This window comes from Lepidochelys kempii, chromosome 3 (assembly GCF_965140265.1).
Source record: "Lepidochelys kempii isolate rLepKem1 chromosome 3, rLepKem1.hap2, whole genome shotgun sequence".
NCBI classification, from domain to species: Eukaryota; Metazoa; Chordata; order Testudines; family Cheloniidae; genus Lepidochelys; species Lepidochelys kempii.
The window spans coordinates 194317544-194340115 of NC_133258.1; the positions used below are offsets into that span (position 1 = coordinate 194317544).

General features: G+C 46.2%; 1 protein-coding gene across 2 annotated transcripts in view; it reads left to right on the forward strand.

Annotated features, from left to right (window-relative positions):
* The first annotated feature begins 14365 nt into the window (after nucleotides 1-14365).
* The window catches only part of SPRED2 (sprouty related EVH1 domain containing 2), an 82279-nt gene continuing 74072 nt past the window's right edge, over nucleotides 14366-22572 (forward strand). For both annotated transcript variants that reach the window (XM_073339468.1, XM_073339469.1), the window contains exon 1: nucleotides 14366-14802. In XM_073339468.1, the coding sequence (XP_073195569.1) occupies nucleotides 14756-14802 (47 nt within the window). In that variant the 5' untranslated portion in view covers nucleotides 14366-14755. The remainder of the gene's footprint in view (nucleotides 14803-22572) is intronic.

Here is a 22572-nt window from a genome sequence, read left to right on the forward strand (position 1 = left end):
GTGCCAGAAATTAGGGGTTCAGCGTGCAGGAGGGGACTCCAGGCTGGGACAGGAGGTTGGGGTGCGGGCTCTGGGGTGGGGCTGGGAATGAGAGATGTGGAGTACAGGAGGGGGCTGGAACCAAGGGGTTTGAAGTGTGGGAGCGGGCTCAGAGCGGGAGGTTGGGGTGCAGGAGGGGACATGGGCTCCAGGAGGGAATTTGGGTGCAGGAGGGGGCTCAGGGCTGGGGTTGGGGGACAGAAGAGGGTGCAGGCTCTGGGAGGGGGCTCAGGACTGGGGCAGGGGGTTGAAGTGCAGGAGGGGATTTGGGGTGCGGGCTTGAGCCTCAGGCGCTTACCTCAGGCAGCTCCCTGGTCTCCAGTGCAGCAGGGCTCAGGCAGGCTTCCTGCCTGCCCTAGCTCCGTGCAGCTCCCAGAAGTGGCTGGCATGTCCGGCTCCTAGGTGCAGGGGCAGCCAGACAGCTCTGCACGGTGCACACTGCCTGTGCCCGGAGGCGCCACCCCACAGCTCCCATTGGCCATGTGGTTCCCAGCCAATGGGAGCCGTGGAGCCAGTGCTCGGGGCGGAAGCAGTGCGTGGAGCTTCCATGATTGCCCCTGCGCCTAGGTGCTGCAGGGCCATGCCAGCTGCTTCTGGAAGCCATGTAGAGCCAGGCAGGGAGCCTGTCTTAGCCCTGTTGCACTGCCGACCAGACTTTTAATGGCCCGGTCAGCAGTGCTGACCAGATCCGCCAGGGTCCGTTTTCGACCAGGCATTCCAGTCGAAAACCGGACACCTATCAAGCAGTCTAGCCACTCCCAAGATTGGAAAGGCTGAGAAACATCACTTAAATCCTTAATGTGGAGCTTAAGCAGTTAAAAGGTGCTCCACTGCACTGAGAAGAACTGCAGCCTTACTGTTTTTGTAATACTGACTTCCATTTCATGCATTCATTATATTGTGATGGAAGTATGAATCAGGGTGTGGCTGATGTTCCACAGTCTTCCTGAACTGATGGTAAACATGTGAAAGGCCACATATTCTGTTACTGCAAATGAAAGTAAGTCAATACCTAAGTACTAGATCTATACATCTGTATCCATCTGTAAACAGTGAACATGTTTGTGTGACTAAAATGTTTGTGTATGCTTATTGTGCCAGATTCGTATGCGGTGATCGACTTGACAGGGCCTCCGTAAAAGAAGTTGGGACTGTTCAAGTTCAATATACTGGCAATCACCACAATATTGAAGGAGCATGTGGTTATTTTTCATTGGAATTCTTTCTGCAATGGAAGCCCCATTTACAAATGAAGTCAACAGGGAGGGAAGACACCAGGGACTGAACCACAGGGGATTGTCCTATCTTTGGGGCAGACAATGATACAAGTAGAAGGCAAGGAGACACCCCTATATCTTGCACCAGAGGTCGTACTTGGACAGTAAATTTACATTAATGAAAATTGGGTCTCAGCCAGGCTTGGTTGAAACGCTGAAAAGACATTTGGGGTGAGTTAAACTTTCTTAGGCAGAAAGTTAAGTTTAATCTCTAGAAGGTGTGTTATGATCTGGTTTGATATGGAACCTTTCTGTTTCCATTATCCTTTTCCACTATCTTTTAAATCTTAATCTTTGACGATAAAATTATGATTGTTTTCACTATAAATATAACTCAGTGCTGTGGTGTGGTGTCATTGAAGTCGCTGTGTACACTGGTCCTTTGGGACAGCAAACCTGATACAACTGTGAGTCTTTAGTGGATAAAGAGCTGAACACCAGAGGAAAACCCTTAAAAGTTGCTCAGACTCTGGGGTACACCTCTTGTTAACCTGAAAAACAAAGTAAGGGCTGACATTGCCCAGAACAGATTGTTTGGGTGGCTAATAGACTAGAGGTGTCAGAGAGCTCACATCCAGTTAAGCACAATCATGCCTTCCTCTTGCTGGAGGCCGAAGGAGGGCAGGGGTGGGGGGGACAAGATGACTCACATTCCTGGGCACTGTGAGAAAGCATCGCAGTCATTCTTTGTGGTACCCTTGAATTCTCCTTTCAACTTTCTTGTTTTATGCTGTGACTTATCGATTTCAGAATCATGCAGAAATGCAAAGAGTTTAGCAATCCATTCTTTAGGCACTGTGTATCTCAGTCTTTCCAGTACACTCCCAAGGCTGGACATTCGATTGCTGTACACCTGCCCAGTCCAATTTGGGATGGAGGAAATGTTGCAATTGAAAGTACTTGTAAATATCTCTTTTTTTTTTTGAGCTTCTATTGTGTTAACTGTTCAAATGATTTCAAGTTTGAGCTCTGAAAGCACTGGTCTAAGTGAATCAAAATATTTTGCTTTCATCTAGTTATACCATCATGGGGAGGGGTCAGGAGCATAGACTGAGGCCATGTCTACACCCTGGGCACTACAGTAACATAGCTACAGTGCCGTGACTATGCTGCTGTAATCCTGTAGCACAAACACAGACTACAGTGGCAGGAGGGGTTTTTCCATTGCTGTAGGAACTCCACCTCCCCAAGCCAAGGTAGCTTGGTTGAAAGCAGCTTTCTTCTGTTCACCTACCTGCGTCTACACTGGAGGTGTAGCATAGTGCCGTAGCTATGTTGACCTACATTTTCAGGGGACCCCAGAGGCCTAAATGGTCAGAAATACATGCTAGATAGGGCAGGGAGGCTCTAGACTTAATTTCTTAAGTGTTTCCAAACAGCAAAGGTGTTTTTAACCTTTGTGTCAGAAGAACATATTATAATATTTGTAGAGTTTATGCACATGCTTAACTTCATGTCAACAGGTCTACTCATGTGCTTTAAGTAAGGAATGTGCTTGAGTGGGGCCCTATTTGGAAATTCCCAGCAATACATGATGTTGTAGCATTAACTGTATTTTACCTAAGTCATTAAACAACATCTTTACTATAACCATGCATGTAAAACCATCAACAGAAAAAAAATCCACTGTAAAATAACACACAAAATATATAAAAAAAAGGAGGACTTGTGGCAGCTTAGAGACTAACAAATTTATTTGAGCATAAGCTTTCGTAAGCTTCAGCTCACCTCATCGGATGCATTCAGTGGAAAATACAGTGAGGAGATTTATATACACAGAGAACATGAAACAATGGGTGTTACCATACACACTGTAACGAGAGTGATCAGGTAAGGTGAGCTATTACCAGCAGGAGAGCGGAGTGGGGGGAGGGGGAGACCTTTTGTAGTGATAATCAAGGTGGGCCATTTCCAGCAGTTGACAAGAACATCTGAGGAACAGCGGGGGAGATAAACATGGGGAAATAGTTTTACTTTGTGTAATGACCCATCCACTCCCAGTCTTTATTCAAGCCTAAGTTAATTGTATCCAGTTTGCAAATTAATTCCAATTCAGCAGTCTCTCGTTGGAATCTGTTTTTGAAGTTTTTTTGTTGAAGAATTGCCACTTTTAGGTCTGTAATCGAGTGACCAAAGAGATTGAAGTGTTCTCCGACTGGTTTTTGAATGTTACAATTCTTGATGTCTGATTTGTGTCCATTTATTCCCGCCCCGCTGTTCCTCAGACGTTCTTGTCAACTGCTGGAAATGGCCCACCTTAATTATCACTACAAAAGGTCTCCCCTCCTGCTGGTAATAGCTCACCTTACCTGATCACTCTCATTACAGTGTGTATGGTAACACCCATTGTTTCATGTTCTCTGTGTATATAAATCTCTCCACTGTATTTTCCACAGAACGCATCCGATGAAGTGAGCTGTAGCTCATGAAAGCTTAAGCTCAAATAAATTGGTTGGTCTCTAAGGTGCCACTAGTACTCCTTTTCTTTTTGCGAATACAGACTAACACGGCTGCAACCCTGAACTCAGTCCTGTGGTAGTCTGCCTCTTCTTGTGACTCAGCCTTCCAGCCACATCACTTTTAGTCCCACCACTTCTGGGGTATCAATATGCCAAACAACACTGGTCATCAAATATGACATATTCCTCTCTTCCAGGGCTCTTTTCCTGTTCCACTTTTTTGTCAGAGTAGTGCCCCTCCGCTTCTTCTCCCTGGAGTCTCTTAATCAAACTCAGAAGGGAAAGGCAAACCACAATAAAAGCAACTTCTGCCCCTTCCTCATGCTTAAACTTTTAATCCATCCTGGGTCCTCCCCCAGCTCTCTGTTCCTCTGCAGAATGCTGGCTCTCAAGCGTTACCACACTGGAGCCTTGCCTCTACTCTGGATCCTTCACTCCTATCTACCCCCTAGGCCATCTGTTCATCAGTTGGGTTTCTCTCAGACCCAATCCAGGATTCTCCTTCACCCCTGCTTCCCTCTCCCATCAGGCCCATCACAGGGAAGTAAATTCCCTTGAAGCTCCTCTTCAGTTGAATGTCTTCCTGGATTTCTTCCCTGGAGGCCCAGGTCTTGCTCTTTTGTCAAGGCTCACTAATGTAGCATTCGCTATCCCACAGTTTCTCTGTATCTCTCGAGTTTCCACCCTCCATTATTCAGAGGCTGCCGCATTCTTTGTCCCTCTTACAGCCTCCTTCTAATCTGTGCTGCCTTTCCTTATACTCACCCACCTAGCTCCTCTCCAGCTTGCCTTCATCTTTAATTAAGCCCGGCCCAACCTCCAGGTGCAGACAGATGGGTTAACTGGCCTCTGAGGCCCACATTAACCCTTTCAGAGGCAGGATACTAGTATGGTGTTAATAACCCATCGCACAATTCCATTCAAGAGCAAAGAACTTTAACACTATCTGTGCCCCAAGGACAACATGTCATGTGCATCTAAGATTAAGATTTGGGTTTATCGTCTTCTGTTTACATCTAAAGCAAGTTATGCACATGAGAGAAACCATCGTGTAATGAGGGGAACAGATCTCTAAATGTTTACTACTCAGGCTAGATCAGAGTTCTTAATGGGAACAGGAGAGAGAAGTGAAACGGGTTTTTTTTAATAGCCTAAAAATACTTTTTAAGCATAAAGCAATATAAAAGAACTTCATAAGAGAAGTTAATGAGTATTTTCCATCCATTAACAAAACAGAACGCAATAAAAACCTAACAAGAACTTTAGGACTGCCAGATCTCATGCAAAGCAGCAGCCTTCAGCAATGTGGGCCATATCTCGCTCTCCCACATGATGTTACAACTCTGTAGAGCCTCTATATCCTGCAGGGCTGCTCTCTGTTTATCTCAAAATTACACATTGGTGAAGATACAACACTGCTGACTATAACTCTGTTTCCTTTCCCACTGGCAGGTGACAAAAAATCCTCAACATACATGCTCACCTCCTAGGCCTACACTGATCCAAAGGAAAATCTCAACCAAAGTGAAGAATCTATAGGTTATATTTCAAAACATTACAATCTAAGGAATGCATCTACACTGAACTGTTCGTGTTTGCAAGCTTAGATTATTTGCTTTTGCTATAAACCCTGAGAAGCGTCACTGAAAAACATTGATGCTCGTTCTTGTTGCTTTTAAAATACAATCGGCTTCCCAAAGGACTATTCTGATGGATAGATTCAGGACTATAGGGTTTATTCCTCACTCATCCCAAGTCACAGAATGAGTCAGTGACAAAGCCATTTAAACCAGAATATTCAACTTGGATGTTTAAAGATAGGTGCCTAAACTCATATTTAGGCTTCTAAATAAGTTTCAGCCCAAAAGAAGAACTTCTAAAAAAGATGAGAGTATGCAAAAGCAGGAGGTTAGAATGGAAGTCTGAAAATAACCTTAACTATAGACTTAACTAATAACTGTATTATTGTAAAAGATGACACATTAAACCAAAGCAACTATAGGAGCCAGCTAATGCTACAACTAAGTTTGGTGAATTCCATTTTCCTGTCAAAAAGGATCAGTTTGGAATACACTATATTCTTTAAAGTAGTTACAATATAACTTTGCATCATAAACTTTCCTTAAAAACCAGAATGTAGAACAGTCATATCATGCAGCTAGACACTAAGCTGAAACTGCTGTCTTAAAGTACTCTCACCAATGGCTAATTTTCTGTACTGGAATGATCACATCACAGGGAAAACTGCATTCTCTTTGTGTGAGTAGTAACACCGTATGCAACAAACAATAAGGAGGGATATACAAATAGAATATGTAACCCTGAGAGACACTCAAAATATCCAATCTTTTCTATGGCTTAGAGCCACCATTGTATCTTTCAGATATTTCATTCAGAAAAGCCAGATGTTTGTAAGTCATTATCCATGGGACCAGCATGGTAGCTTCAAATACCACAAAACTATCATTTAGTATTCATAAATATTAAAGGGATACTGAATAGCTATATATTTCAAGTTGCATAGCAGGGGAAACAATTCAAAGAATAGTTATGTTAATAACAATCAAATTATTCTGATAGTGAGACCAGAGATCAAATCTGAGATCTAGGGGAAATTACTTTTATAATGAGTTATGGTACAAAATCCAATTCTTAAGTCTAAGAGGAGTCCATATCTGACCATTATGTATTTATTACAAACAAAAGAATTACATTAAAAGAACATTAAGTTTGCAAAGTTAAGCATGAAAGAGTTAGGAAATGCCAGAATTAAGGTTGCCCCCACAATCATAATTCAGACCCCTTGTGCATATGCATTATGATTAAAGCTACGTTTTAGTCACAGGTATTTTTAGTAAAAGTCATGGACAGGTCACGGGCAATAAACAAAAAGTCATGGCCCAGTGACCTGTCCATGACTTTTACTAAAAGTACCTGTGACTAAACCTTACCTGCGGGGAGGGGGCGCTCCTAAAGACTGCTGCTGGGGGCGGGGCAGCGCGGGGTGATGCTTCTGTTGCGGGGGGCAGCCCGGGGCCCATTGCCACTGGAGGTAACCCAGGGCCCCCTGCTGCTGGCGGGGGGGATCGGACGGGGCCCCCTGCCACTGCTGTGGGGGACGGCCCGTGGCCCTCCCGCTGCCGCCACCAGTCCGGGCAGGGGGTGGCCCGTAGCGCTGCTGCCACTTTGGGTGAGGGTCAGCCAGGGCCTGCAGGTCTGGCCGGCGACGGCCCAGAGCCCCGCCACCGCTGCTCCTGAACCGCTGCTCCAAGGCAGTGCCAGGGACCAGCTACTTGGGGCTGCCGGAGCAGCGGCCAGTGCAGCTGACCCTGGGGCTTCCCCAGCTGCTGGGGTGGTCCTGGGGGGTCAGTGCACCAGCGCTGCAAAATTCACGGAGGTCACGGAAAGTCATGGAAGCCGTGAATGATTTGCAGCTTTAATTATGACTAGGCTTAGCAGAATTCAATTTTAATATTTTGATAACTTCAACAGATATCAAACTTTATTTTAAGTGTTTCTTATTTTTATCTATTTAAATTTTCACAGTTGCAGGAAATTAAGCTGGTTCAGACATTTATTTCATGCCATTGAGATTCAAAACGTTAAAGCTTTATGACCACTAATACACAACTTGTCAACACCATATGTCAAAATATACTAAGTAAATAACTTTGTCAAACTCCAACAATTTCTCAAGTAGCATTTTTCTTACTTTGCCTATCTTTAATTTTCTATGATCATCAATAGAAATATTTTTTCTTCAGTTTGTGTGTACAGTGAAACTGATATTTATTGACATTTACAGATACGTACAAGTCTAAGACATCCATGCCTAATTACGATACACTATTTTCTCCACATGACCCCTGTTATGTCTTAGTTCTATCTTCTATACTCATTCTGGTCCTGCAGCAGTTAACAACCAAAAACTATTTTCAGTAATCTGCTGACATCATCAGTACTTTTGCTATACACAGACATTTTGGCATTAAAAGGTGTAATAGAACTTAACGGCCTTTGTAAACCCAGCAACCCAGAAACACAGTGGGGAAACGTGCTTTACACATAGGACAAGGACCAAATCATTAAGGAAAGTACGTTTGTTTTCTAGCTTGTAAGAGGATATTTACAAATGACAGAGAGCAAAAGCAAAAGTCAGCACTATGAAAAAAATGGTGACAAAGTAATTTTAACTTCTACAACGTGGTGAACTGACAAAACAAAGGTTTCAGAGTAGCAGCCATGTTAGTCTGTATTTGCAAAAAGAAAAGGAGGACTTGTGGCACTTTAGAGACTAACAAATGTATCTGAGCATAAGCTTTTGTGAGCTTATACATTTGTTAGTCTCTAAGGTGCCACAAGTCCTCCTTTTCTTTTTTGCGAATACAGACTAACACGGCTGCTACTCTGAAACCTGTCATTATGCAAGGCACTGAATTTAGCTGTATGATGAAGTGAGCTGTAGCTCACAAAAGCTGATGTTCAAATACATTTGTTAGTCTCTAAGGTGCCACAAGTACTCCTTTTCTTTTTGACAAAACAAAGCGTATGATTCCTACAGTATCTCTACAGGACTGTTTTGTTCCTTTTAAGGTATTAGACACTATCATCTGATTCTTAGCTCACCTACACCACTGTAAACCAACTGAAATAAGTTGACTTAAACCAGCACAAAACTGGTGTAAGAATGACTTGAAATAGACCTTGCAAATTTAATCAACTTCTGCCTGTGGGGAAGAGAGGTTGTGAAGTGCGTAATGAGCCAAGTTTTCCAAAAACGGCTTCCAATTCTGAGCCTTCAAATAGTTGTTGGCACAAATTACGCCATTTAGATTTGCAAGCACAATCAGGTAGTTGGACATGTACGTGCCACGATTTCCACTCACAATTACCTAAGACTGATCTGACTTCCCTTTAAAATTAAGTTCAATGTATCTGCTAAAAAGAGGTATTTCCCATTTAGAATAAGAAGTAGACTTTGCAGATAAGGAGTTTCCACAGGACAGCAGCCAAAGATGACCTTCTTGGAAATAAAGCTTAGACCGGACGGAAATATTTTTTTTCCCACTACTAATCAATTATGGTGGAATTTTGGTTTTTCATTATCACCTTTTGTAAGGGTCATTCGACTATACAAATTAAATCTTATTTTCCAAAAATCAGTTTCTACTGCTGCTCATGTGTTTGTCCCTCATGTATATTTATACTTACTGGGTTTTCACTTGTTAGGGGCAAACTGAAAATGACTTTTTTTCTGTTTTTTTCAGAGCTAGGAAAGGATTTCACAATGTATTTGCAGACATTCAGTCGCATGTAAAGAATGATACCATTTTTGTCAGTACCCTCTTTAGCCAAGAACAACACAGCGGACCTGCATAGATACTGTTATGCAGGAGGGTGCTGGCTACCGGAAGATACATAGCTCATGCTGTTAGCTACCTTTAATCCAGGATAAATGTACAGTAAAAAGCAAATATTGTAGGCTTCTTTGTGGAGTAAGAAAGCTGAATCAATAACCATCAGCAAAGAGACCAGACCACATGCAAAGCCAATCAGAAGCAGGGATACGTGGGCAAGGGGTTCCCCAGGGGCTGATTGTAAACCCAGTAGTTGTGCGTGTCTGTGAGAAGCAGAGAGCTAGGAGAAAGCAAGTGGACAGTGAGAGAAGCATTGGTATCATGACCCTGAGACAGCTCCTTGGGGCACAGGACCAGCTGGAAAGCAGGCATGGATTTCTGTGAAAGGAAACTGCCTCCTGTTGTTTGTTCCTACTGTGTTCAGTGAAACAGGACTTTGTGTAGATTCATTGTAAATACATGGAATAGCATCAAAGGAGTACCTAACCTGGCAAGGAACTGAATATTGGCTAATTGCTTGGGCCGAGAGGCAACAGTATTAAAATGCTTCATGGAAATGGCTCTTTGCTTCTAAGATGGGCAAGTTGCTTCTTTGTCCATGACTTGAGAAGGATTGTATGGGAACACAGGACTCATTCTTTTGTCCCTCACTTCTAACGATAGCATGCAACTCTCAACAACTCCTCTTCTACAGGAAAGAAAGGAAGAAGGTTGCCAGATGAGAGGAGCTGGCGATTAGTCTGCCGATGGCAACTCATGGGAGACACACAAAGCATGGCACCAGTTAAAGGGGGGGGGCACATGACCTCCCCACGTGACTCCACCCTGCCCCGCCCCCAGCCTGGGGCCTCCACGCTCTCCCCATCCCCTCCCCATCCCACGTTACCTTGGGGGTAGCCTCTATCCACCCGCTGCACTCGGTATTGATTTCAGCAGATACAGATATCTGAATCGCAGGGCTCTCCCAGGAACCACGGCAGCTAAAGAAGCAGAATGTGGAGCCGCCGGGTGGCCCCACGCTGGCAGCTCCTCTGGCGTGGCTGTACCACCCCCAACCCTGTTCTCCATTGTGGCTGTACCATTCCCAGCCCTGCCCTCTGGCGGGGCTGTACAAACCCCAGACAGGAGACACAGCTGCATGGAAGGCCTGGGGGTGGGCCCCAGCGGCCCCACATTCTGCTCTTTTCACTGCTGTGGTTCTCTGCTGAATGTGCCCCACCCCAGGCATCTGGAGGGGGGCATGTAACCCTTCTTGCCCCTCCCAGGTGTCGCCCACCTGCCAGTGGGTCAGGGCCACACTCCTCTCTCCTGCCTTTTTGGGTCTGGAAAAGCAGCTCCCCTTTACTTGCAGCTTCTCTCTCTCAGACATGCATGACCTTGCCAGCCCCCAGGGCATTCAGCTGCAGCTCCTAGCAACAACAGGCATCACACTTTCAGTCTTCATAAAGCTGGTTCCTAGGGGATAGTGGAGTTGAGGCCTTGCCACATGCTAACAGCTGAAAATTTGCGTGTCAGCTTCCCAGGGCTCTGACACGTCCTATCCCAGACATTCATCAGCCCCTTTCCTGTTAAGAAATCAGGGTATTGGTGTAAAACACAGCTAATAACTGGTTATTTCTTTACTTTAAAAAACCCCTGATGGTAGGGGTGGTTAAACCTAGTCAATAATTTAAGGCATGACTGGGAGGTTATTTATGCTGCCCCAGGAGCAGACCAAGGACCAAACTATGGCTGAGAGAGTTACAAATGGGGCCCTAGTTCCCCCCTTGCTGCCAGTAATCCACAACCAACTCTATCTATTCCTGTGGTTTACCTCTTCGCTGGTTAGCTATGCTGGCTGGTGTGTTGAGGGGATGGGAGAGCAATCCGGACCCTGCCCACTTGTGTGGGAGGGGGAGTAGTAGCAGCTAAGCAGAGGCCAGTCTACACAACAGTATAACCTGTGATGCAGGTAGCCAGTGCAGGGGAGGAAGGAGGTGACTTAATCCCTTTAATCCCATGTGCAGGTACACAAGGTTAGCCACAGTCTTGGTATTTAGTTCAAGATCACTGAGACCCACGCTACAATGGAACTATTTTGTGCCTTGCATGCCACACAAGAACTCGTAGTGCAGATTGGAACAATAATATAACCCATGGTGTCAGTGAACTGGAGAATAATATGTCCTAACTATGGGCCTGATCCTCCAGACACTTGCCAGGTATAATGCCTACTACAATGAGTAGTCCCATTCAAACCAATAGGACTATTCATGGTAGTAAGCACCATGCTGGTAGCAAGTGTCTGCAGGAGTACACAGTAATCATGACTTATTTCCCTGTGTAAGAATCTTTTTAGAATACACTTTTGGGGAAGATGCTTTATAATTATTATAAGTGTACAATAAAGTGAGTTATAAAAACAAGTAACAGCAAAAGAAGAGAGAGACTGAACAGAAAGTGAAATGTCTCTTTGTTGCTGTCTGATTAGATGTATAAACAAGTTTCTTCAATTAAAAGTTAAGCAAAACATGTTGGAAGGCTCCTGGAGGAGCCATTATAGTACATTGTGTCTGTGTATAGCCTAGCTTTTATAGTACAGGCTTTTGATTTAATCTATAAAGTAAGTACTTTATTCTGTAAAGTGCTTTGAGACCCTTGGAAATACAAAAACAAACTCCATGCATCTAAAGAAGTGGGGTTTTTACCCATGAAAGCTTATGCCCAAATAAATTTGTAAGTCTTTAAGGTGCCACTGGATTCCTTGTTGTTTTTGTGGATACAGACTAACACGGCTACCCCTCTAATACTTGGAAACACAGTAGAACTTCAAGTTTACAAACAACAATCTTACGAAAAACCAGTGATATGAAGTATTTTTCCAAACAGGAAGAAACAAAATACAGAACAAATGTGATGTTGATGAAGAACAAGTTAACATCCCTCACGTTCTGATGCCTTCAATGCACTGGAAATCGATTTGCAGTGGTTTGAAGAACTGCAAGAAAGTGATGCACTGGAACTTATACACCATGCCTACTGTAATTGTGAGATATTCAGTTTTATGAACACCTCAGTCCCCAATTGGTTTGTAAAATAGAGGATCTGCTGTAATAAGGTGCTATATTTATATAGTGCTGAAAATATGGAAGTAATATAAATATATAACATTATTATTCATTCTTTTACAATGCCAGTATCATTCAATGCAGCTTACAGACTTGTGTGAAGACAAGTACCAAGCATTACTATTATGATAAAGCATGACGCTGCTTGGGGGAGAGTGTGTTGAACTCCCCCAAACCACCTGGCACCACAGCAAAGAGCTCCCTGTGAAGTGAAATGAAGGCAAACAGAAAACAAGACAAAAAATCAATGAAAAATGCAAAAACAAATCAAATGCATGAAACTAACATGAAGGGATTTGATTTACAACCCTAGGAGCAAAGAGAGTGAAAAAAAATCCCTTATCTCCCGCATTACCACTTACCAGGGTGTCCCAGCCTGGGCACAGCTGCCTAGAGCTATAGCACATGCCGCAGTCCCTGAGCACAAGGGGGTGAGCTGAGGACAGAATCGCTGCTCCAGCTCTGTTTGCATGAATGGCCTTTGCGTTTGGTGGGCAGGAGCAAGAGCCTTCCCCATTCATATCTGGCAGCTCCGAGTAGGGGTATTTGGGAAGGGAAAATAAAAGGTGCGCCTTTTAACTGCTTTGAAACACATGGGTGTGGAAGACATTCCTGCAAAGATACTAAGGGGGTGTGTGTGTGTGTGTGTGGTGGGGGGTGGGGTGGGGGGGACAGTTACAGATATTGTCCCTTAAAATAAGCATAGGGTCTGAGGCTCCAGGGAATGGGATTATAAGAGAGAGATACGTCCTTAGAAGCTTGGATTATATGGGGTATCAGATGTGTTATTGAAGGTTATGGGGTTATATGAAGGCAGATGCATTTTTGAGACAGAGCTGTGGTTATATAGGGGCAGATGTATTCCTGGGGTCTTGGGTTTCACGAGGGATCAGATGCATTATTGAGGGGGCCAGGGTTATATTGTGGGGTTGAGTTATATGGGGTATCAGATGCATCAAGAGGCTCGATTTATACAGAAGCAAATGCATTTTTGAGACAGATGGGATTGTATAGGGGGCAGAACCACTACTGCGCGGCTGGGGTAATATGGGGGATCCAATACTTTACTGAGGGGCTGGGGTTATCTGGGGACTCAATGCAGTACAGGGGACTGGGGTTATATGGGGGATCCCATGCAAAGTGGGGAGGGCTCAGCTGGGGGAGCCCATACAGTCCTGAGAGCTGGGGATGTCTGAAGGATCCCATGCAGCACAGAGCGGCCAGGCTGGGATGATCTGTGGGGAGTCCCATACTACACAGGAGGCTGGGGGTACAGGGTAAGGTTAAACAGGGGGGAATCCCATGCAGCACGGAGGGACCCATCCGAGGTTACACGGGGGGATCCCATGAAGCATGGAGGGACCTGGGTGGGATTACCTGGGGTGGATCCCATGGTGTACAGGGGGCTGGAGATACAGGGGGATCACATACAGCACAGAAGGGCCCAGCTGAGGTTACACCGGGGCATCCATGCAGCACAGCGAGACTCTGCCGTGGTTATCTGGGGGACACCATGCAGTATTGAGGGCTGGGGTTCTACAAGGGATCCTATGCAGCAGGAGAGGCCCCGCTGCCATGGGTGCGAGGGAAGCCCATGCAGCGGGAGGGGCCCGGCCGGGGTTACACGAGTGGGGGGGCGGGCGAGCCCACGCAGCGGGGCGGGCCCGGCCGGGGTTACACGAGTGTGGGGGGGGGGCGAGCCCACGCAGCGGGGCGGGCCCGGCCGGGGTTACACGAGTGTGGGGGGGGGGCGAGCCCACGCAGCGGGGCGGGCCCGGCCGGGGTTACACGAGTGGGGGGGGGGGCGAGCCCACGCAGCGGGCGGGGCCCGGCCGGGGTTACACGAGTGGGGGGGCGAGCCCACGCAGCGGGCGGGGCCCGGCCGGGGTTACACGAGTGGGGGGGGGCGAGCCCACGCAGCGGGCGGGGCCCGGCCGGGGTTACACGAGTGGGGGGGGGCGAGCCCACGCAGCGGGAGGGGCCCGGCCGGGGTTACACGAGTGGGGGGGAGCCCACGCAGCGGGAGGGGCCCGGCCGGCACTACGGGGAGCAGAGGCGGCGGGCGGGGGCTGGCGCAGCGCCGCCCCGTGCACGCCGAGCGCGGCTGGGCCCGGCCGGCCGGAGAAGGAGGTAGGAGGAGGTCCTAGTTCGCAGACGCGTCTCCGCCCCTCCCCGGCTCGCTCGGGCTCCGCAGTCCCCGCGCTCCGGCGGGCGTGGAGGCTGCCGCGCGGCGGCGGCTTTGGCAGCGGCGGGGCTGCCCGATCACGTCATCGCTTCCGCCCAGCTTCCTCCTGCCGTCGGCGGCGGCGCGCGCCTCGGCCATGGAGTGACTGAGGCGGGGATGGGGCTCGCGCGGGGCCGCCGGCTGCACCCGGGCGCCGCTGCTGCTGCTGCTCCTCGTGCCGCCGCCCGCTGACCGGGCCCGCCCCGAGCCCCCGCCCGCAGCCGGGCGGCCTCCCCCGCAATGTGAAGCCCGGGAAGATGCGGAGGCGCAGCCCGGCTGCCCGCGGCGGGGGATGAGCCTAGAGGTGGAGAAAATGACCGAGGAAACCCACCCAGACGAGTAAGTGACGGGAGAGAAACACCTGGGGGGGGGGGCAAACTTACGGCACTTGTGCGTGGAAGGGCTGCTGGGGGGTACCCCGGGCCAAGCCAGCGGGGGCGGTGCATGCCTGCTGTGCCCTGCAGCCATGCCCAGCCTGTGCGCCCCCCCCCCGCCCCCCTTTGCTGGTTGCAGGGCCCCTGCTGGGTGCGCTGGGTGCACGGTGCGTGTCTCTGCAGCCTTTGTTGCTGGCGGGGAGGGGGCAGGAAGGTCCCGCGGCCGGGGAGGCCCAGTGTGTTGTCTGTGCCTGGGCCATATGAACGGTCCTACTAACCCTGCCCCCCCCCCCCCGCTCCCGGCTCTCCCAGCCTGGTTCTTGGAAGCCCCCGGCCCGTGCCTCCAGCCTGGGCAGTCCCCTCCCCCGGGGTGTGCGCGCTGCAGCCCTCACATCCGCCATTTCTTTTTTCTTGAATCGCCCTCATTTGCATACCACATTTTCATTCATAAAAAAAAAAAAAAAAAAAAAAGCCCCGTCCAGACAGGCGAGGGCCTGGCGCGGCGTGCGGGGCTGGCCGCTGGCGGAGCGGCCCCGCGGGGCTGCCGCGGAGACCCAGCAGCGGCTTGGGCCTGGGGCGGCGGCGGTCCCGTGCGAACGGGGCGGTCCGGGGCGCCCGGCGGAGCGTGCCTGGCCTGCCGGCGGGCCCTGCAACAGCCCCGCGGAGCCTGCCCTGGGGCTGGGCTCGGCCTCCCCCGCCGGGCTCGGCCTCCCCCGCCGGGCAGGGTGCACGGCTGGAGGCGGGCAGGGGCAGAGCTCGCCTCTCCCTGCCCCGTGGGCCGGCTCAGCCAGTGGCGCGGCGGCGGCGGCGGCGGCTGTTTGTGAATAGGACGGTTCCCGTTATTGTCACATGATCCTGGCATTCACAAATCCGGTAACCTTCAGCCTGTCCCATTCACTCGCTCCGGCTGCCTGGTGCGCGGCTGCTGCCCGCAGGGCCTGGCGGGGAGCGGCTTTGCCTGGCTAGGAAACTCTCCCTCTACAGAAAAAACAACACTCGTGGGCCCCAAACCACCTCCTCCTCCATGCGCTCCGCTGAAGGGGAAGTGACTCAGTTTTGCAGCATAGGCGAGGTGCGGTCGATGTCGAAGGTGTAATCTCGCAGGCGTGGGGAGCATATTGTTACTGTTGCCCCTAATTTGGGTGGCCATCAACGCGTTTGGAAGAGCGGTTCCTGCCTCTTCGTTTGCGTGAAGATTGGTGCAGGAATGCGGTATCCACACTTGACTAGGGGATTCCACTGCAAATAATGAACCTTGCCCATCATATGCAAGGAATGGTAGTAGACCTAAATAAAAGGTTAAATGTCAAACCATCAAATAACATTGGACTCTGCTTAAAAGTAATTGGTGTGGGGAAATGCCTATTAAAAGTGCACTACCCTCTGCTTTCCACAGCTTACAATCTTTGTATGCATATTTAGTAATGAGTTCTTCAGACCCATGCCCTCACATTTTGTCCAGAAATCTTGATTTGACATGGTTGAAGAAAAAAGGAATTGTAGTATAATTTATTCAACTGTTCCATTGTGGCAATTATAATAATGGCTCGGATTCTGCAGTCACTTACATGCATGTTTAAATTTACATAAAGCACATGTTCTTTAGTGTTTGCAGGATCAAGTTAAGTCTTAGGTATGTAACCTTCCTGCAGTGCAATATGGCAGTAGTCATCAATAAAATGAACAAGATATTTAATTTAATATACAACTCAGACTGTTAGCATGACATTTCTATTTCAATAGCAACAGAGTAGAAAGAGCTGAACTCCTCCAATATTGTAATGCTTTTTTCTTGTTCTCCAGTTAAACCTGTCAGTGTTAACAGTATTTGCAAATAAATAGATTAATACTTCTACAAGATTGTTTTGTGGGTAAATGCTGGGAATGCCATGTTTGCATTTATTTCATAATTATTGAGAAGACTGGTCTCAAAAATAAATTAACAAAGATGTTACTGCAATATTACAGAAACCTATTTAAGAGATGTACTCACCAAAACATTGTTCCTGGCTATCTTTTTCTGGGTTTGTCAGACAGAAAAGTGAGTCTCAGCATATAAAATGGATATATGCTCCAGTATTTGGCATTAGCCCCATACTTAAAATACCCAGCTGCTCACAGGTACTTTAAAACATTGTAAAAAATGTACAGCTTTATTCCTGTTTACAATAAAAATGGTAGTTCAGTGGAGTGTCAAATGTTATCACTATAACTAAAAACCGAACCAACACTAAATCAGGTTGAGGCAGAAAGAGTGGTGAAGGAAATGGCTTTTAACTTCAACCCAGGTGTTAAGAGGGATTATATTTTTCACATTTCTCAATGGAGAAGCTGTAAACTATATGCATAGCTTCTGAAATTGTGATCGGCTAGATTAATAATAAATTATTTTGAAGTCTAGCAGACTATGGCAATTCTTCCACGTAAGAGTCCAGTTTATCGTATGCATTTTTTCCAGTAATTAAGTTAGGTTTAAAACAAACAAACTCTAAGGTGGGTTTTTTAGTAGTATTACAAAAAATGGTTGCCACGCTTTCCAGCCTATTAGGCCACGTCTAAGCACAGTTAGTCTGTAGTGGAGAAATTAACTTTCTGGTTTACAGTGGATTAAGGTGGTTAGTGGTTATGTATTTATGCTCTTTTATCTAATTAAACAATATTGTACTTTTTATGGTATTAGAAGACAGAGTATTCTAAGTGCATTTGGGGGTTGGTGCCAGGATGGATGTTGATTTAAAACAGCATATTACAAAATTGAGAGAATTCTGTTCAGAAATCTGATGCTTTGTTTTTCAGTGGTTCATTTTGATTTGTTTTAGAATCATTTTCCCCTTTAACTGTCCCACTGTTTAGACTTACATTTCGGTCACGCTTTTAAAAAGGAAACTAACTCATGACTATTTTATTTTGACAGGGTTTTTTTGCCAGGGGGCGGGAAGCAATGCCACACTAGTTTGCCCTGGGATCGTCACAGTTTAACCAAGCAAAGCTGTCCCTGGCCATTACTTAAATGTGTGATGTACAAGAAAATCTCATGGGCGAGTGGAAGTGGTGCTGGAGCCTCAGTGGGCAGCGCTCTTTAGTCTGAGTTACTGTTGAACCAGTTTCCCCGTGTAGTGCTAATTGTCATCATGGCTATTGGAGGTGCTGCCTTTCAGGTCAAATGTAAAACAAAGGTCCTGACCACTTGTGGTCGTTAAACATCCTGAGCAAGTATTTGCGAGAGTATTCTTGTTTGTTCTGGTGAAACATGGCTTGATGCAGTACAACTCAGGCAGTTTACATTATGACTTGCCTCAATATTCTCTGTAATTTCCTTTATAAGTAATTCTTCACCTCCTGTCCTAAACTGATGGATAGTGTTGCTGAAGTAGTGACTTGTACGTTGTTTTTCACTTCAGGATAAAGAAGTAAGGACCAATACTCTGATCAATTTCCTTAAGCTCGCCGAACAGTGGTAATAAGCTCTTCTATTTGCCCTTGATATCTGGCTCTGATTTGCTTAGTTATTCTAGTTTCACTGAGTACACTACGAGCAAATGTAACTAGATTACAAAAATGGCCACTGTTGAGATGAATTCTAAAACAACCTTTTTCAAGGTAATTTTTTGTTTTGTTTTTGTTTTAGTGTATTGAGCTGAGCAAACTTTGGAACAACTCTGTAACCATTTGTAAATCCAAACTGAGTGTTTGAAACATTAAGATCAATATTTGAAGGTGCATTTGTCATTGCACAGAATGCCTCTTTCTGCTTCTAGAGCTTTATTTCTGTCCCCATTCCTTTCCCCATCTGCATATCACCACAGTACTTCTAATTCATGTTGGTGTTAATGGGCTTGCGAATATTTAATAAAACTTAAACCTAATTAAGATGTAGTGTTGAGTGAGTTGAAGCTAGGAGATATATAAAAAAAAAATGTTAAATTCCATGTTCCTCTGGGCCATTCCACTACAATTGTCTTTAGAATTGAAGACTATAGGTTAGTTGATTCTGTGTTCTGTACAGATGTTAATTTATTTTCAAGAAATGGGCAGGTAGTATGTAACTCAAATCCTAAATGCACATTGCTGGTGTTGTGTTTACAGGTTTCACTGGGAAGAATATAAGATTCCATCAGAATTTGCATGTACAAAAAGATTCAGTTATATTTAATGCTACTTTCATTGAGCATAATGCATACCCCCAGTTCCAGAAGAAGTCACAGGAAGTAATTAAATGGAAAAGGTCAGAAAATGAGATTTGTTTGTGTGTAGTGTTGTTTGTTGTACTGTGTCAAGATAATTAAGTTAGTCTCGGGGCTTGTCTATATGGGGACACTCAGGAAAGTTAAGACAAATTAACTTAAAATGTGAAGATATAGCACATTAAACCCTTGTGTCATAAATATAAAGAGAAGGGTAACCACCTTTCCGTATACAGTGCTATAAAATCCCTCCTGGCCAGCATCCTGTTACCTGTAAAGGGTTAAGGAGCTCAGCTAACCTGGCTGGCACCTGACCCAAAGGACCAATAAGGGGACAAGATACTTTCAAATCTTTGGGGGGGGAGGCTTTTGTTTGTGCTCTTTGTTTAGGTGGTTGTTCTCTCTTGGGACTGAGAGAGGCCAGACAGAAATCCATCTTCTCCAACCCATCCTAATCCAAGTCTCCAGTATAGGTAAGCCAAGCAAGGCGGATTAGTTTATCTTTTGTTTTATGTGAATTTTCCCTGTGTTAAGAGGGAGGTTTATTCCTGTTTTCTGTAACTTTAAGGTTTTGCCCAGAGGGCGATCCTCTGTGTTTTGAATCTGAATACCCTGTAAAGTATTTTCCATCCGGATTTTACAGAAATGATTTTTACCTTTCTTTTTTTTAATAAAATCCTTCTTTTAAGAACCTGACTGATTTTTCCATTGTTCCAAGATCCAGGGGTTTGGGTCTTTGATGATTTTGTAACCAATTAGTTAGGATATTATTCTCAAGCCTCCCCAGGAAAGGGGGTGAGTAGGGCTTGCAGGGATATTTTGGTGGGGGAAGAAGTCTCCAAGTGGTCCTTTCCCTGTTCTTTGTTTAAAACGCTTGGTGGTGGCAGCATACTGTTCAAGGACAAGGTAAAGTTTGTACTTTGGGGAAGTTTTTAACCTAAGCTGGTAAGAATAAGCTTAGGGTGTCTTTCATGCGGGTTCCCACATCTGTACCCTAGAGTTCAGAGTGGGGAAGGAACCTTGACACCTTGTGTGGATGCTCTCCTTCAGAAATAAACTGGCCTTAGCTCCTCCACCAGGCACCTGTAGCTTATTCATGGCATTAAGTTGGCTGGGGAGCAAATAGTTTGTGACTCTGATTAGAAGTGTCAAAGTTGCTTTATGGAAGTCTGTAGCAATTGTGCCATGGTGCGCTGACCTTGCAGAAACTTGGTCCTAGAAACAGTAGACACATCCCAAACTTTGCAAATATGACTAGCAATCCTCTTGAAATGTTTCAAATAACAGTTTAAAGTGGAATATTAACTTTGCATTGGCATGTTTTGCAGCTGGTTTTATTGTCAGGGCATGGCTACACTTGCAAATGTAGAATGCTTTGAGTTAAACCAGCCTTCAGAGTGCACAGCAGGGAAAGCGCTGCTGTCTGTCCACACTGACAGCTTCAAGTGCACTGGCGTGGCCACATTTGCAACACTTGCAGCGGCATTGGGAGCGGCGCATTATGGGCAGCTATCCCAGCATGCAAGTGACTGCAGTGTGCTTTTCAAATGGGGCGGGGGTGGAGTGTGACAGGGAGTGTGTTGTGTGTATGTGGGGGAAGAGAGAGTGGGTTTTTGGGGGGCTGAGAGCATGTCAGCATGCTGTCTTGTAAGTTCAGACAGCAGCAGACCTCCCTCTTCTCCCCCCCACCCCGGTGCGCCTCTCACACACACAGAGCATTCCACACTAATGGTTTGCTTTGTCTCAGAGCAGAAGAACAGCCAGCTGTCAGAAACGGAGCTTTCAAAGGGCATATCAGCATTCCTGGAGCAATTCAAAAACAACGATAAGAGTGGCCACTTGACTTAAGGGGACTATGGGACGTTTCCAGAAGCTGATCAGAGCGCAGTAAAGCAACACCTCGTTCACACTGGTGCCGCGGCGCTCCAGCGGGGGCGCAGCAAACGTTATTCCACTTGCTGAGGTGGAGAACCAGCAGCGCTGTAGCCGCAGAGTCAGAGCGCTCTGTGTGCCTTGCCAGCGTGGACGGGTAGTGAGCTAGTGCGCCCGGGGCTCCTTTACTGCGCTGTAACTCGCAAGTGTAGCCAAGCCCTTAGATACGATCCAAAACCCACCCACCACTGAAAATAAGAGCAATAAATCATCACTGTGCTTACTGTGAATACTGAACATAGTGAAGCGTTAAGGTTGCCCTTTAGAATTAGACTTGTCTCATTTTCATAGTAACTTTGTCTATTGCACATTACTGACTGCTTTCTCCTAGATGTAATAAACAACTGATTGCTTTTTTTTTTTTTTTTTTGGTCATGAGTACAAGCTGTGCAGGAAGACACTGGCCATACTGTGTGTCGTGACATCATTGCTTGCGCTTGGGACAGGAAATGCAGGCTTGCCAAAATGTAACCATTCACTCTGTGGCCTAAAAATGTAATATGATTATTTCTGAGGTTTATACATTACTTTAAAAAATACTACAAGTAACTAGCTAATGGATTCAGTTACATTGAGAACTAACTGTTTTCAAGGGACGTTCTTAATGAGCTGTGATAATTGAATCTAGCACCTTCTACTTCCTTATCCCAGGCCAGGGCTTTAAAGGGACTCCTAGGTTTGTTTATTTATGTATTTATGCTACATCCTGAATGGTTTATGGGGAGGATATGTGGCACATGGTCAAGTGAGAAAGCAAGAGGAAGAGAAGTCAAGACAACAGGGGAGGAACAGAGCTGGTAGAAGTGCACCGTATTTCTCACCAGAGGTAGCACTTGACTCTGAATTACAGACAAGGTCAGCTTACAGAACAGCAAGTTCAGGTATTGGGAAGCTGAAGTGATAAGGGAGAATCAAATAATTTGACTTCAGTTAGACAAAAAAGTCCATAGTCTGTACATCCTTTTAAACTTTTTTGTTGTTTCTGGGCAGGTGTGGTTCTCAGGTTGACAGCCCTGGACCTAGAGGTTGTTTGCTACTTATAAACCAGTTGCAGCCCAGGCAGTGGCAATGGACCGCCCTGCAATGTGCCCCATTCCTGACCTGGCAAAACAGCCACTTAGGGCTGAAAGGTTTATTTCCTCTGTGGGTTTATTAAATCCTAACGTTGCAAACAAGAGTCTCCAATGTAGTGGAATGTTTTTAATGTAGCTCTCTGAGAGCTGGATTTAAATTATAACTTTGTGTGTTAGGCCAGCAAACCACCATTGGATGGCACTCACTTGTAGTCACTCAGACTGAGCCATATTAGAACCAGTGGCATTGAGACAAAAGGCAACTGAATGCCACTATAAATCCCTTGAGCCATCCAATTATTCTGCTTCCCAACACTCACTGTCAGGTTTATTAAATGAACTCTACTCATCATCTCGCACTGTGCTGGAGGAGAGGAAATTATCCTCCAGTTGGGTAAAACCTGGGAGAGGAGTCGTCAGGCAGTTGAATACCTTTTATATCTTCAGAGGGACTGTTGCCATTTAGAACAAATCCAAAGCAAATGGTATAAAACAGGGACTCAAGCCTGTCTTATTCTGGGTGCACTCAACTTCCACTGAAGTCAA